This window comes from Dipodomys spectabilis, unplaced genomic scaffold (assembly GCF_019054845.1).
Source record: "Dipodomys spectabilis isolate Male_0828 unplaced genomic scaffold, ASM1905484v1 ptg000032l, whole genome shotgun sequence".
NCBI lineage: Eukaryota > Metazoa > Chordata > Mammalia > Rodentia > Heteromyidae > Dipodomys > Dipodomys spectabilis.
Window position 1 is genome coordinate 33,364,898 of NW_024870709.1, and position 14,601 is coordinate 33,379,498.

The following is a 14,601-nucleotide window of genomic DNA, read 5'->3' on the forward strand; positions in this document are numbered from 1 at the left end:
TTTGCTATTGTTACTAAGTAATGGGCTTAATTGGTTACATACCCTGGGAGATGGCACTTTGGCTTTGAGAGTTGCCTCTAACTCCAATTCAGAAAAAATGTTGAAGACAAAGATGTTACTATCTGCCCCAACAGTCACCAGGAACCGGTCATCAAAGCTAGTGGATAGACCTTTCACACATCCGTAATTATTGTCATGCATACTGAAGTGCCAATAATTCTTCAAATTTTTCAGTGAAAAGTCTTTCTGCTCTTGAACATACACTCGAATTGCTCCATTTTTCATTCCACAAAACATCATACTCTGGCCAATGCTATGAGACAAAAATAGAATATATTATTCTTCCTATTAGTTTGAAAATGTTGGGGGTTTTTTGTTTTTGTTTTTTTGTTGGCTGTGGGAACTGAACTCTGGGCCTGGGCGCTGTGCCTCAGCTCTTCAGCTCAAGGCTAGCGCTCTACCACTTGAGCTACGGTGCCATGACCAGCTTTTTCTGCTTATGTGGTGCTGAGGAATCAAACTCAGAGCCTCATGTGAGCCAAGCACTCTACCACTGAGCCATCTTCCCTGCCCCTGAAAATAATGTTAATTTTAAGTGGACTAACAAATGATCACATTTTAAATAACAAAGGTGTGGTTCTGAATTGAATTATAAACTACCAAAATTTGCATGTTGAAGCACTAACCTCAGATACTTCATAATGCCACCATATTAAACGATAGCACTTTTCAAGAGGTAATGAAGATAAGGCTAAGAACATTAATGTAGATTGTAATCCAGTCTAACTGGTGTCCTTTAAACAGTTACAATTAGGACACGAAGAAAAATCCAAAGGATATATCATGCACACAGGAAGGATAAAAAGTAAAAACACCACAAGGTAAAGATGGAGGCTTCAAGAGAGAGCAAACCTATCAGCAACGTCACCTTGACTTTAAAACACGAGTCTTCACACCACGGGAAAGCAATAAATTTCTGTTGTTTAAGGCACCAAGTTTATGGTATTTTGTGGCTGCCCTAGTAAACCAACACACATACACACACACACACACACACACACACACACACACACACACACAAATAAATAAATAAATAAATAAAGGTTTAGAGGTGTTAATTAGCTACAAAGAGCTTGTCAGGTGTGTGTGTAAGGCCCTGGATTTGATCCCTAGAAATAAAAAAAGGAAGAAATTCAACTTAAAAGGTAGAATTGTTCTATTTGGTCTTTAGAAGAGTTATGGGCACATATACACAGTTCTCAAGTTTTAAAGAGCTAATGATTCAATTTGTATCTTCTCCAGAATCCTGACCCTTTGTTGTCTGATTATTCATTATAATCTTCCTAAGTAACAGAAAGTAAATTCACACAAAATTCTGTAATAAACAGAAATTTTGATAGAAGATTGGATGGGAAAATTTAACTGTAACTAGTTTTGATCATACTCATTCGATTTATTTAACCAAATATAATTTGTGTGAACCTTTATTTGAATAGATCTTTAAACATCCACAATCGCTGTGATACATAAAACATAAGATACAAATGAGACCTAATGTGTTTTTTAGAGTTTTTTGAAATTCTGTTCACCTGAAAGTGATAGTTTGGATGGGATTGTCTTCTGCATCATCCAGAATACAAAAATCAAAAGGTTCATCTTTCTGACTTTTGAAATCACTATTTTTGTCATATGGAGGAAATTCACAGTGATATAGAAAACCAGAATCATAGCCACCCTGGAAAAGATAAATAACATAAAATGCAGTTCTTGAACATAACACGAATGATTGCATGAGGATTTCTGTATTATTTGTAATTTGAAAACACAAACTACTTTGTTTTAAAACTTCTATCTGATAGCCATTATTATAAATTTTGTCATTACTGCAAAATATCTCCTTTGTCCATTTACATGTGACTATATAACAGTTACTTTATAATGATTCATTCCCACCTAGAAGTCAATATGAGGGATTTCACCTTTGACTACTTAATAAATTCCTTCTTATTTCTTCAAGCATTTTTTTCTAAATCTATGGTATTTAATAAAATTTTGCAGGTTATTGTTTTAGCAGCTAGTTTTCAGCCTAGAATAAGGTTAAAAACTATTGATTTCCAAACAGTGCTATTTAGAAAAAAATCTATCTGTATAGAGATCATTTGGAAGAGCTACATTGGTCCAACTTTAATTTGCTTGCTTTCTCTATATGACCACTCTTTTTTCTTTGGTGGGGCTTGAATTCAGGGAGCTGTCTTTGAGATCTCTTTGCTCAAAGCTAGCACTCTACCACTTTGAGCCAAAGCTCCACTTCAAGTTTTTCTGTGGTTAATTAGAGATAAGAGTCTTACAGGGACTTTTCTGTCCTGCATTTGGTGCTTGCTACTTTCTCCTCCAAAGCAACTGTCAATTAACCTGTCAGCCCACTGGCTAAGAGGCTCAGCAGAGTTACCTGGAGTCTCATGGGCTTATGATACCAGAAATCATTTTCAGGTCCTCCCAGGAGAAAGGACCATTGTAAATACACTTTCCACTAGATTTTGTATAGAAATCTTGGAGTGGTACATTCTATGTTATGAATAAAAGGGAAATATAATGGCTCTCACAGGAAGCTAAATCTAATCTCAAATTGTTTCTTTGCTATTGGAAGCTGCTTTCCAGAACCAAAAGTGAATCTCCATGAGAAAAAAGAACATACTGAGCATCAATTTAACTCTACAGTTTTTCACATACAAGGTCTAGTCATTAGTAAAAAAAAAAAAAAAAAAAAAAAAAGACATACTAGGAAAACCAAGACATGATTGAAAATTTTAAAGAAACAAGAAACAGAATTATAAAACATATCAATAGAAAAGTGCTCACAATATACTTCAAAATAACTATGATTTACATTTAAAAAACTTGAAGGCAATATAGAAAATTTCAGAGATTTGTTATAGTCTATAAAAGTAAATAGAAAAATGAAAATTTTATAACAAAATAAAACAATAGGAAGACGTTCACTAGATTGATTTAATAGCAACTATACACAACTAAGAGTTAGAAATCAACTACAAAACTTCAGATAGGGCTGGGAAGGTGGCTCAGTGGTAGAGCCCTTGCCTTGCATGCATGAGGCCCTGGGTTCAATTCCTCAGCACCACAAAAGAAAAAAGAAAAAAGCCAGAAGTGGCGCTGTGGCTCAAGTGGTAGAGCTAGAGCGCTAGCCCAGAGCTGAGGGACAGCACTCAGGCCCCACGATCGGACCAAAAAAAAAAAAAAAACAAAAAAACTTCAGATAATCAATTCAACCACAAGTAAAAAATGAGCAAAGAAAATATACAAGTGGCTAAAAAACATAACAATATACTCAGCAACACTTGTCATTGAGAAAGTACAGTTCAAAACCACATCCCTTGGGAAGGCCACAATCAGAAATAAAAGTGAAAAATAAGAAGTGCACATAGGATACGGAAAAATGGAAACTCTTGTTCATGATTGGTGGTAGTGTAGCTGCTATGGAGTACAATATTACAGTTGTTGAAAAGAAGCAAAATAGAATTATCTTTTGGTCTAGCAATTCATTTCTAGGTATATGTGAAAAGGAACTAAAAGCATTTGAATACCCATGTTCATGGCAGCATTATTCACAATAGCTACAAGGTAGAAGTGGTTTAAGTCCATAAATGACTGGATAGAGAAGCAAAATGCAGTTCAGCCTTGAAAATGAATGAAGCTTTGACATATACTAAAAGTTAGGCTTAGTAGACCACTTGTAGCATGTATGAGACCTTGGGTTCATTGCCCAAGACCATGAACAGAAAATAGAAGTTAGATTTTGGAGCTATATAGATATGACCAAATAAGATGATGTTAAGTGAAATGAATCCCAAGATAGGTACACAAGTGTTTTTGTTCTTTCTTGCTATTGTTTTTCATGTATTTATAATGTACTATGATTTTTTTGCTTCTTTTGTATGTTCTTCCCCCATGGTATAACCCCTGTTTTCACTGTATTTGATTCCGGTGTCCTGCATCTTGTGTATACATTTTTCTTATTTGCACTACAAAAAAAAAAAAAAAAAGAAAATGAAAGTAAGAAAAGTGAGGGAAGGGGGTGTCGGAGGGAAGAGTGAGAATGTTCAAAGAGGTGACATTAGCCAAGGCACATTGTATTCATGAACTGCTTTGTTGAATGGCAACTCCTTTGCATACTACTTAAAGATAATTTTGTAAAAGTATGCCCCATAATAACACTTCTTTTGTCACCTTATAAGTAAACACTAACTAGTCTTTTTAAACAAATTTTCCACCAGTGTTTTCAAGATGCTAGTCATGAAATTTTATTGAATTAAAGTAGTTGTGTCAGTGCCTCTTTACTTCAAATGAAGAAACTTCCTGAAAATGAGAACCATGTCTTAAGAATCTCTTTGTTCCTTGAACTCTACACAATGTTCACTGTTTCAAAAAAATAAAAACACAGAAGACAGACAGGTAATAAGGATGAATAAATGGGGTCTAACCCTACCTTCTATTCTTCTTGCTGCTTATATCTTTGAAGTTGCTACAAAAGATCTGTTTCTAGGAAACATGGTAGAGGGAAGAGTCACCCTTCCTCATTCCCTATAGCAATGAGCTTTGGCTTGTTTAATACCGATGGCTGCTCAAAACGGAGTCCAGTTAGGAATCAGTATGGTCATTCACATATAATTATGTGTCAGATTTTTAGATACACACATGTGTGTAAAGAATTGAAAATTATATTTTGATGCAAATCTTGCTTTGCAATAGAGTGAGAAAACATTTCGTGATAAGACTAGAAAATACAAATTGAAAATTTGTAGACTGCTACATTGTAGCAGTCTAATGTTTCTCTTCCTCTTCTTCCTTTTTTCCCCCTTCTTTCTCTAGCTCACCTTTCTTCCTTACTTTTTCCAAGTCCCAATTTGTTCACAGTGGCAAAGAGACCATTTGAACACATTTATAGTCTTAGATTTCTCTAAGCACATTCTAGTTGTAGATAAAGCAGAAGTCCCACAAAACCTTTTTTTTCTGAGCCTGGGCAATGTCCCTCAGCTCTTCAGCTCAAGGCAAGCACTCTACCACTTGAGCCACAGTGCCACTTCTGGTTTTCTTGTGTTTTATTGGAGATAAGAGTCTCCTGTACTTTCCTGCCCAGGCTAGCTTTGAACCCTGATCCTCAGATCTCAGCCTCCTGATTAGCTAGGATTACAGGCGTGAGCCACCGGCACCCGGCGCAATGAAGTCTTAACAGTATGAGAAGGAAGTAAGAATGGGGTGAAAAATAATAAAACTATAAACTAGATTAGAATATGATTGAGATAAAAATTATTGCACTATTGCTCACCAACGAAACCCAGAACTTCCCTGGCTCAGAGTAAAAGCCACAGAGAATGGGAGAGGGGTGTAGTGGAATAAAAATTGGAGGTAATGGCTCCTCTTCCTCTGCTTCTTCCTGCTCTTGTTCCTGGACTTCGTTTGCTCCATCTTCTCCCAACTCTTCTATTAACATCCTCATCCTTTCTTCCTTTTCCTTTTCCTTCTGCTCCTTTATTTTCTGTCTCTTTTCAATTTCCATTGACCTCTTTTTAAAAGAGACATTTTTAAAAAAAATTGTAACATTCATTTACACTGTTAGGTGTGACAAGGACAGAAAGAAGATGGGATTCAAAACCACTCATGGCTCTGATTTAACACATCATACCATTTACGAATAATTACCATTTGGGGGAATATATTTCATCAATAAAATTCAAATAACTGCAATTTCTGTTTTACCTTTATGGATATCAGTTTTGTAGAAATTATTTTGTCATTCTTCCCTTAAAAAAATGTTAAATAGTTTTCTCTCAGGGCCAATACAGCAGCTTAAGTGATTGCACAATCATGAGGAAAGTTGTCTCCACCTTCGTAAAACTGAGATTTACACCCTCAATTGTCTGTCTAACTGTCCATTATAAAAGTCCCCAACCCTGGTATCCCTCCTTCCCATCATTTTACCTTTTCCTCCTTTTACACTTTTAGAATTATCTCTCAGATTTATACATCATATTTGACCTCTACTGCCTCCTACTGAATTATAATTTCCTTCAGGTCAGGATCTGCTTTACTCTTCATTTTATATTCCCAGTTCTTTATGCAGGGTATCTTATGTTCTAGAAAAGGAAAATATCAGGAGATAATACTTCAAGAATGCTCCATACCAGAATCTGGGATTTGATGCTTGAAAAATGGAAACATTTTATGCCTAATCCATGGATTTCATAGGAGACAACATCACGATCAGGCTCTTCCTCAATATTTGGAAAAGGAGCTTCAAGGACATATCCATTCTCACAGAAAATCAGCAAAGTACTTTTGGGCTAAGAAAGAAATTAAAGAAAAGAAGAGAAGAGAAAAGAAGAGACAAAGACAAATATATCACTTACATCTAAGGAAGTTTTTACACAAGTTCAAAAAAAATTATAAGCCAGAAAAAAAAAGTACAGCTGACATGCACAGTCATTTTTATAAGCTGCTTAATTCCAACTGTAGTTATTGGCACTACGACTTGTTAATTATTACTATATCCTTAGTAATACTAATTACCAATTCTATAATGATTAAGTGAGATAACTATTAAACTTAGACTTGGATATGGTTTCTTTAGAGATGCCATAACACAAGTCTAGAGCCAAATACGTGGCTGTGGAATCTGATAGCCCTGAGGACTGAAGGTTATAATTAGAAATGCAGTGTGTAGACAACACATTAAGTCCTTGTCTCCTTTACCAGCTAAGCCTCTATCTGCCTAAGTTTATTTAAATATGGATGCTCCTAAGGTCTTTGTTCTCTTCCCTCTTGTCCCTGTTTTTCCTAAGTGTTCTTGGGGACATCTACAACCTTGATTACCTCTCACATATAACCTAGAAAATTTAGATTCTAAATTAAACTTCTGCAACTCAGTCCTGTCTCTTCCTCTAAAAATCCTGTATTTAATGATGCATGGGAAATCCCCCGGATATTTGATATTTCATTGACTCATAATTTGAAATGCTTATTCATTCTGTTATTTCACTGTGATTATTTGTTATGCACCTACTATATACTCAGGATTGTTTCACATGCTAAAGATAAAATTGTAATAAAAACAAAGCTAGACAAACAGACCATTATGAAACTTACCTGCAGATGGACATCCTATCACATAGCAATTTACATAGAATAGTGTAAATTACAATTGCAAAGGTACCACAGAACCAATACACTGCACAAAACTTCCTGGGAAGATAGAGCTGAGCTTGAGGGCGAAGGATGACTAAAATATTATCACATAATGGAACCAGGGAAAGGTTTTCAGAGTACGCTGCATAAAGAAAACACTGTGCAAGTATCCACTGGTACATTCAGGCTCATAAGAAAACTATAGACTTGGATCATATCCTCTGGGAGGGAAAACAGAAGAGAGAGATGAGAGATAGGTTCAGACCACTAAGGAAATAGCACACAATGACTAGGAGACGATGAGTGTGAAGGAGTTGATGAAAGTCAAGGGGAGAAGCTATTTCAAAGAGAAAGGTAAGGTCAACAGGGGTCAAATGATGCTAAGGTGTCAAGAAAGATACGAAGTAAATAACAATTGGGAATCTATGATGCCTTTACAAGAGCTGATGGGTGGAATGATGCAACTAGAAGGCTGAGAAGAACACACAAAGGAGAGAGGAATATATAAAGAAATGGAGTCTTTGAGAATAGTCAATCCTTTTGAGAAAGTTGGCTGAGAAGATAGGGCAGCAGCTGGAAAACATGTGTAAGTCAGAGAGGCGTGAACACACAAGTACTGATAGAAATTATCCAGTGAGTAGATGAGGTTAAAGTGAGATGGCAGGAAAGAGAGATAAGTAACATGAAATATTGAAAACAGCAAGAAGGAAGAGGATTCAGAGGCCTGGAATGAGAATTGCTGACAACGGGGAAGGGAAACAGCTCTTCAACTGAGAAATAAAGAGGAAGAAGAGGGAGTCAGGGAAATGGGATTTTCTGTTGGTGGTAGGGAGGCAAGGCAGTTCCTGCCTGAGAACTCCTGCTATTAATCTTCCTTGATACTGTTACAAATTAGTTGGGGACAGTCAGATAGGGATGAAAGATAGAAAAGGGGGATCAGAGCACTTGGAAAAAATGTCACTGATACTTATTTGTCTTAGTCACTTCAGCTGCCGGAACAGAAAACTATAAATATTCTGAGTGGCTTTAAAAAAAAAAAAAGAACAGATTTCTTCCTCATGGTTCTGAAGGCTGGAAGTTCAAGCGAAGGCTCTGGCATCTGTGACACACTTCTTGAAATTTTGCTCAAAGTACTCCCAGGAGGCACAGAAAGGAAGCTCTGCTCTCCTCATTCTCTTACAAGCACACGCGTGCCACTTCTGATGGCTTCATTGTCATGACCTCTCCACTTGCCAGAGGTCCCATCTACATTTGGGGATTTAAGCTTTAATATATTAATTTGAGAGAGATCTAACATTTAGTTCGCAGCATGTTGGAATGAATAATTATGAAACCTAAGGTGTCTATAAGAGGGAGTGAAGAAGAGTCAACCCACGGATTAAAGAAAGCAAATGGCACATGAAATACCAGTCTTTGTATCATTAGAGACCTACTGAAGTAGGTTGAAAGGCTGAGGTTAGAGAACGGGTTATAGTTCACCCTTGAGTTTTTATTTTTATTTTGTATCACTGGAAATTAAACTCAGGGTTTCATGCTACTAGTTGAGCCATGGCCCCGGTCCTTTCACATCAGATTTTTGTCTTGAGGTAGCCTTGGTCCACAATCTTCTTACGGCCACCTCCTGAGTAGTATATACCACTAACCTGACTTAAACAGTTGACAACTTGAATTCCTACAAATTGCTATGGACTGACTTGTGTCCCTCTCCCAAAAACAAGAGACAGAAGCTTAATGCTTTCAGGAAAAATATGAGGTCAGATGAGCTTGAAGATGAGCTTAGACTAGTTCACTTTGACATTAGTAATTCTCATATAATAATTCTAGAAATACAAGTGTTGACAGATGGCACCACTTAAAATAACTTTTGTTATTTAATCTTGAATTTCTGTTTCCAATTTTTTAAACTTTTTTAATTTTCAAATAATCCAAAGGAGGTCGAAAAGGGTATTATGTATTATGTGTCTTTCATCAAATTTGTATTATTAGTTATATCTTACACAACTTCTTTCCAATTGCTAGGAAAGAAGCAATGACAGATTAGCAAGAAAGCAAAGGTCGATTGAGAGGAGGGAAAAGTAAGGAAACAAATGCAAGGAACTATTCTCAGATCTTAGAGCTGGACATGTGATTCTTCTTTTTTCTTTGGGGGGGCGGGTCCGGTCGTGGGGCTTGAACTCTGGGCCTGAGCGCTGTCCCTCAGCTCTTCAGCTCAAGGCTAGCGCTCTACCACTTGAGCCACAGTGCCACTTCCGGCTTTTTTCTTTTTGCTTATGTGGTACATGCAAGGCAAGCACTCTACCACTGAGCCACCTTCCCAGCCCCTTCTTTTTCTTCTTAACTGTATTTTTTATCTTTTTTTTTTTTTCGGTACTGGAGATCGAATCCAGGATGTTGGACTTGCTAGGCAAGCACTTTGCCACTGAGCTTCACCCCAGCCCTGAGCGTGTGATTCTTAAGAGAGTGACTGGTCCAAATGAAATCATGGTGTATCTGACTAGACGTCACCATTCTTGAGGCAAGCCTGATACAGCTCTATGTGTGGAAGAGAATGGTGACCAACTAGTAAGTAAAGAGGTGGTGAGGACAATCAGAGCTCCTAAATAATGCTCAACAAATGGAGCCACCTGCACTTACCTTTATGACTCCTGGAGGACCAAATAACAGGGTTAATAATCCCAACTGTGGTTCTCTAGCTACCAGATACTTGTGATCTTGAGGACAAAGAAGAATGACTTACATGAAATATTGTGGACCACATTAACTGGCAAACAGGTCCAGGAGTATTAATATAACCAATTGGGTTATAGTCCTTTTCCACGTCAAAGAAAAAGACAGTCTGATCCTTACTCTAAGAAAAAAAGAGACACATTCATCCAGTATTTACTACTATGAAATCTAATCCATTGGGCATAAAAAAGGGTTTAATGACATATAGTGTATCTGCTTTATACATATACATACTAATAATATATACTTATTAATATGAGAGAATTCTTAGTTCAATTACTTGTTACATCTTACCCACCTGGGTTCCAATCTACCATTCTAAAAATGTGATAACTATGCATACACATAAAATTCATAAAAATTTCATAATACATACTCTCCTATCTTACTGCATGAATTTACAGTGATCTTATGCATTGATCACAGTTGTGTTTTGGTTGGTTCATTGCTTTCTTGTTTTGTTTTGTTTTATTGCAATGCTGGGGATCAAACTCAAGACCTCATGTGTGCTATCACTGAGCAGATTTTCTACAACTGAGCTATCCATGGGAGGGAGGGACTGGGAGAGAGAGAGGGAACAGAAGACTCTGTACAAAAGGAAATGTACTCATTGCCTGACTCATCATTGTAATCCCTCTGTACATCACCTCTCTATAACAATAAGCTACTTTTAAAAAGAATATATAAATGCTGTAAAATACTAACTATAAATAATATATCCAGCATGATTCCAATTTAAATTTTCTAATCTTTTAAAATAAACATTAGAATGTTCAAGAGTGTCTTTAAATGTTATACACAAGACTACCCTGAGTGAATATGAATACAGAGAAAATAAAGTATGAATATATCTGTAGGAAGCTTATTTCAGTAAAGAGACTCAATTAAGTAGGTAGATTTAAAAGGCAATTCCAGTTGGAAATGAGAAGGAGATCCTCAATTTCCTTACCCCTGTGGCTAGAATATCTCCATCACGGTCGTATGCTAAAGCAGTGACTTCAGCGGTGTGGGGTTTGAAAACATATCTCAAAGTCATCTCAGCATCCAAAATTTTCTTCCGTCCTGTAAAAACTGTGACCCCTTTTGGGTCATAAAGTTCAAGAATTCGAACAACTCCATCTTCGAATCCTACGCTAATTTGTGCTCCATTGTAGCTTACCTTGGGTAGAATAATTAAATACACAGGACCTGAAGTTAGTTGATGAATAAATTTGTATTACACAACAAATACTTCTATTTTTTAAAATCTAGACTTAGGTAATTTTATATTGGCTGACCTTTGCAACTCCCTGTACCACATTATGGAAATCTCCATTAATTTTAGGCCATTATGAATGGCCACAGAAGGGTTAACAGCAGCCGTTCAAACACTAGCACAGTGTCTGTTTACCACATGTTAGGCACCTATCACTAGCATAATAATATACATCATGAAGCCTGGAGTTCATGCCCCAGTACTGGCACATGCACCTGGGTACACACTCGGAGGGGGAGAAAGAGGAGGAGGAAGAATGGGAGACAGAGAGAAAGGGGAGGAGGAGGAATGGGAAGAAGATGAGGGGGGGGACAGGGAAATGGAGGGAGAGGGGAAAGGAAGGGAGAGGGAGAGGGGGAAAAAACAAACAAAAGAAAAATCATGGCTGTAAATTATTTGCCAAAAGAAAAGGTTTATAAAGTCCCTGCTTCAGAAATCTGGGTGTTGTTTGTGACTGTGCAGCTTCTCCCAGTCAAGTTTGGTAGATCTTGTATTTGGACATCTGAGGCCAGGTTATTAAAAAAGCCGCCACTTTGTGCCTTATCAGTTGGAACACTAGCTCCTGGATTTAAGAAGTGTGCAACAACTCTGAGGTCATTGTGCTTATGGTAATGTCCCAGTCACATGAACAGGTGAACGCTTCTGTGTGTCCCAACTCAAGTCTAGCCTTCAAGTTATCCAATCCAGGTGCCAGCTTTGTGATGAGAAATCTGTGGATTATTCCAGGCCCCACTCAAGATTTCCCAAGTAAGGAATCAAGCAAAGACAATTCAGTTCTGCTGTTGGTTCTTCTAATTCCCAATCCAAAGAATATGTAAGCAGAAATCAAATAACTTGTCTCTGTGCTACTACATGCTAGAATAGCTCATTACACAGCAGTGTATAACTGGGACTCCCTAGCCTTGCCTAATTTGTTCCAATAGCTGTTAATATCATCCAATATAACAGTTTAGTCATTTGTTTGGTTTATGATCAGTTTCTGTCTCCTTCCCACTAAAGTGTGTGAACCATGATGACAAGTACAAGTCTTTTTGTAAACTGCTATAATCCCACAAGTCAAAACAGAATCCTGAACATGGTAGTTTCTCTGAAAATGTTAGGATGATAAAATCAGAGACAGGTAGACAAAGGATGTACAGAGCTCTGGCAGATAATTACTTTGCAACATAGGACTATTACTAACTGGCATGTTGCCAAAAGGATGTTCATAAGAAAAAAGACAAAACCTATTACGAGATGAGGTCTTAATATGATTTCTATCACATTATGAATGAAATAAGCTAACTTAAATTCTGATTCACCTCTAAAATTCTAAGCCAGGAAAATGTATATTTCCATAAACTAGCACTGACAGCATATTAACAACAAATTCTTACACGTTTATTAAGACACCAAACTTACCATTCGAGGCACCCAAGTGAGGGTAGTACCTCCTTGTTTGAATTTCATCTGAGTCAAAAAATTTTTGCTAGAAAAGTCATAGATTCGAACAGTACCTATACAAAGATAGATTTAAAGAAATAAATGATAAACATAAGCTATCTTAAAGTAATGTTCGTTCATTTTCGATAAGTCAAGTATTATAACAAGATACTTCTTAAATACCTAATCAGTTGTAAAGCGAATGGCCTTTTTGGCCAAAAATATCCATGTATACTGACATTGACAGGAAATTTATAAACATAAATAATAAAGTAGATTACTGATGACTGGTTTCACCTTGCACAGATCACATTATAGATTTACCTTAAATCAAGAAGGAAGAAACATGATAGAGCTTGAAGGTAGATAATAATAAATAGCAAATAAAGAAATAAATAGCAAATAAAAAAAATAAATAGCAAATTATGAACACCTTACAGATTGGGTCTTTATCTCAATCTCTCACAGTGAGCAAAGATGTTGCATTGGTCACTGAGAGTTCCCAACAATTCACCTCACTAAGAGGTTTCCATTGAGAGAAAATCCTCAGATGTTTTAACCCAACCTCATTGAAAACAAAAGAAGACCATACATCTTCATTAAGAGTTCCCACTTACAGTCCAAGGCAGTTGTGGCCATAAGATAAGTAACAGGAGAAACAGCTATTGCTTCAATAGGTCCAGAATGGAAGGAGAAGAGGCATTCTGGATCCTGAGTCTGAGAACAGAAAAAGACCATACCAGATCTCAAAGATAGGGTAACAGATAATTTAGGTCAAGTTCAAAGAAATGCAAACAGAACTCTCTGACACATGTGCGATTTTGTTAGGATAGAAATAAGAAAACACATAATGGCTAGGAGAAAGCACTGAAATAAGAACAGACAGTCTTGGCTTTGTGCTTACTGACTATAATTTTGCTAAGTCCTATCAAATGACTATTTCCATTCTGTAAAATAAGATTGGCTCAACCAAATAGCTGTGATTATCATGTGAGATAATATACATGAACATTCCATATGTTTGTGAAGAGTGAATTGTGTAATGATAGATCATTTTTATTTAATGGCAAAAATTATCTAATATAACAAAACAAACTGTCTTTTAAATAACAACAGATTTTCCTATGAAAGTTACAGGGAAATAAGAAAAATATCCAACTTACAATATTTGAAAAACTAAGGTCAAGTTTCCATATGGCTCCATTGGCATCCTAAAAAATTAAACAGTTAACAGAATTTTCTTTTATCATATTAAGCATTCATCAAATTTAAATTTTTATCCAGTAATATAAAGAATAAAATTTAAGTCTTACATATATCATAGTGTGTAGTTGATATTTAATATAAATAATTTCTATATATTTTAGAATCCAACCAAAAGTAAGCAGTGCAGCCTTATACTTCTTACAGTAAAATGGACTTTCAGTCTAGACAGTCCATTACACTAGTCTATACTTTGTGTGCTCTGGCACTGGACAGCTTTGCATACTTGCTAAGCTTTTTCACTCACAGCTGGTACTCTATCACTTGAGCCACACCTCCAGCTTGGCATTTTTTTTGCTGCTTAATTAGAGACATTGTCTCATCTTTTCCACTCGGGCTGGCTTTGAACTTTGATCTTCAGATCTCAGCTTCCTTAGAAGTTAGGATTACAGGGATGACCCATCAATACCCATCTGTACTAGTATTCTAATACTATGTTCAGGTAACTTTAAAGAACTGAAAGAGAAGAATGCAACATACCTGAGCCAACCAAAAGTTACTTCCAATTTCATCCATTTTTATCATGGAGAAGAGTTTGACATTCTTGCCTACTACAAGTTCATTAATAGGTTCAATCTCCAACAATCCACTGTCATCTATAATGTCAGCAGTATCTATTGCCTCAAAGTCCCATATCTTGTAAAATTAATAGGAAAATACTTTAATTAGTAGTTTCACTTGCTTTCTTTTCTTTTCTGTCTTCCTTCCTTCCTTCTTCCCTTCCTTCCTTCCTT

At 36.5% G+C, this 14,601-nt stretch overlaps 1 protein-coding gene across 1 annotated transcript in view; it reads right to left on the reverse strand.

Annotated features, from left to right (window-relative positions):
* Positions 1-14,601, reverse strand: part of Cfap44 (cilia and flagella associated protein 44) — a 66,521-nt gene that overhangs the window by 32,857 nt on the left and 19,063 nt on the right. Inside the window, exons 9-18 of the mRNA XM_042676865.1 lie at positions 14,348-14,503; positions 13,768-13,815; positions 13,222-13,321; positions 12,584-12,678; positions 10,877-11,086; positions 9,938-10,048; positions 6,201-6,359; positions 5,345-5,581; positions 1,590-1,735; positions 43-313 (exon numbers count right to left, since the gene is read on the reverse strand). Of these exons, the coding sequence (XP_042532799.1) occupies positions 43-313; positions 1,590-1,735; positions 5,345-5,581; positions 6,201-6,359; positions 9,938-10,048; positions 10,877-11,086; positions 12,584-12,678; positions 13,222-13,321; positions 13,768-13,815; positions 14,348-14,503 (1,533 nt within the window). The remainder of the gene's footprint in view (positions 1-42; positions 314-1,589; positions 1,736-5,344; positions 5,582-6,200; positions 6,360-9,937; positions 10,049-10,876; positions 11,087-12,583; positions 12,679-13,221; positions 13,322-13,767; positions 13,816-14,347; positions 14,504-14,601) is intronic.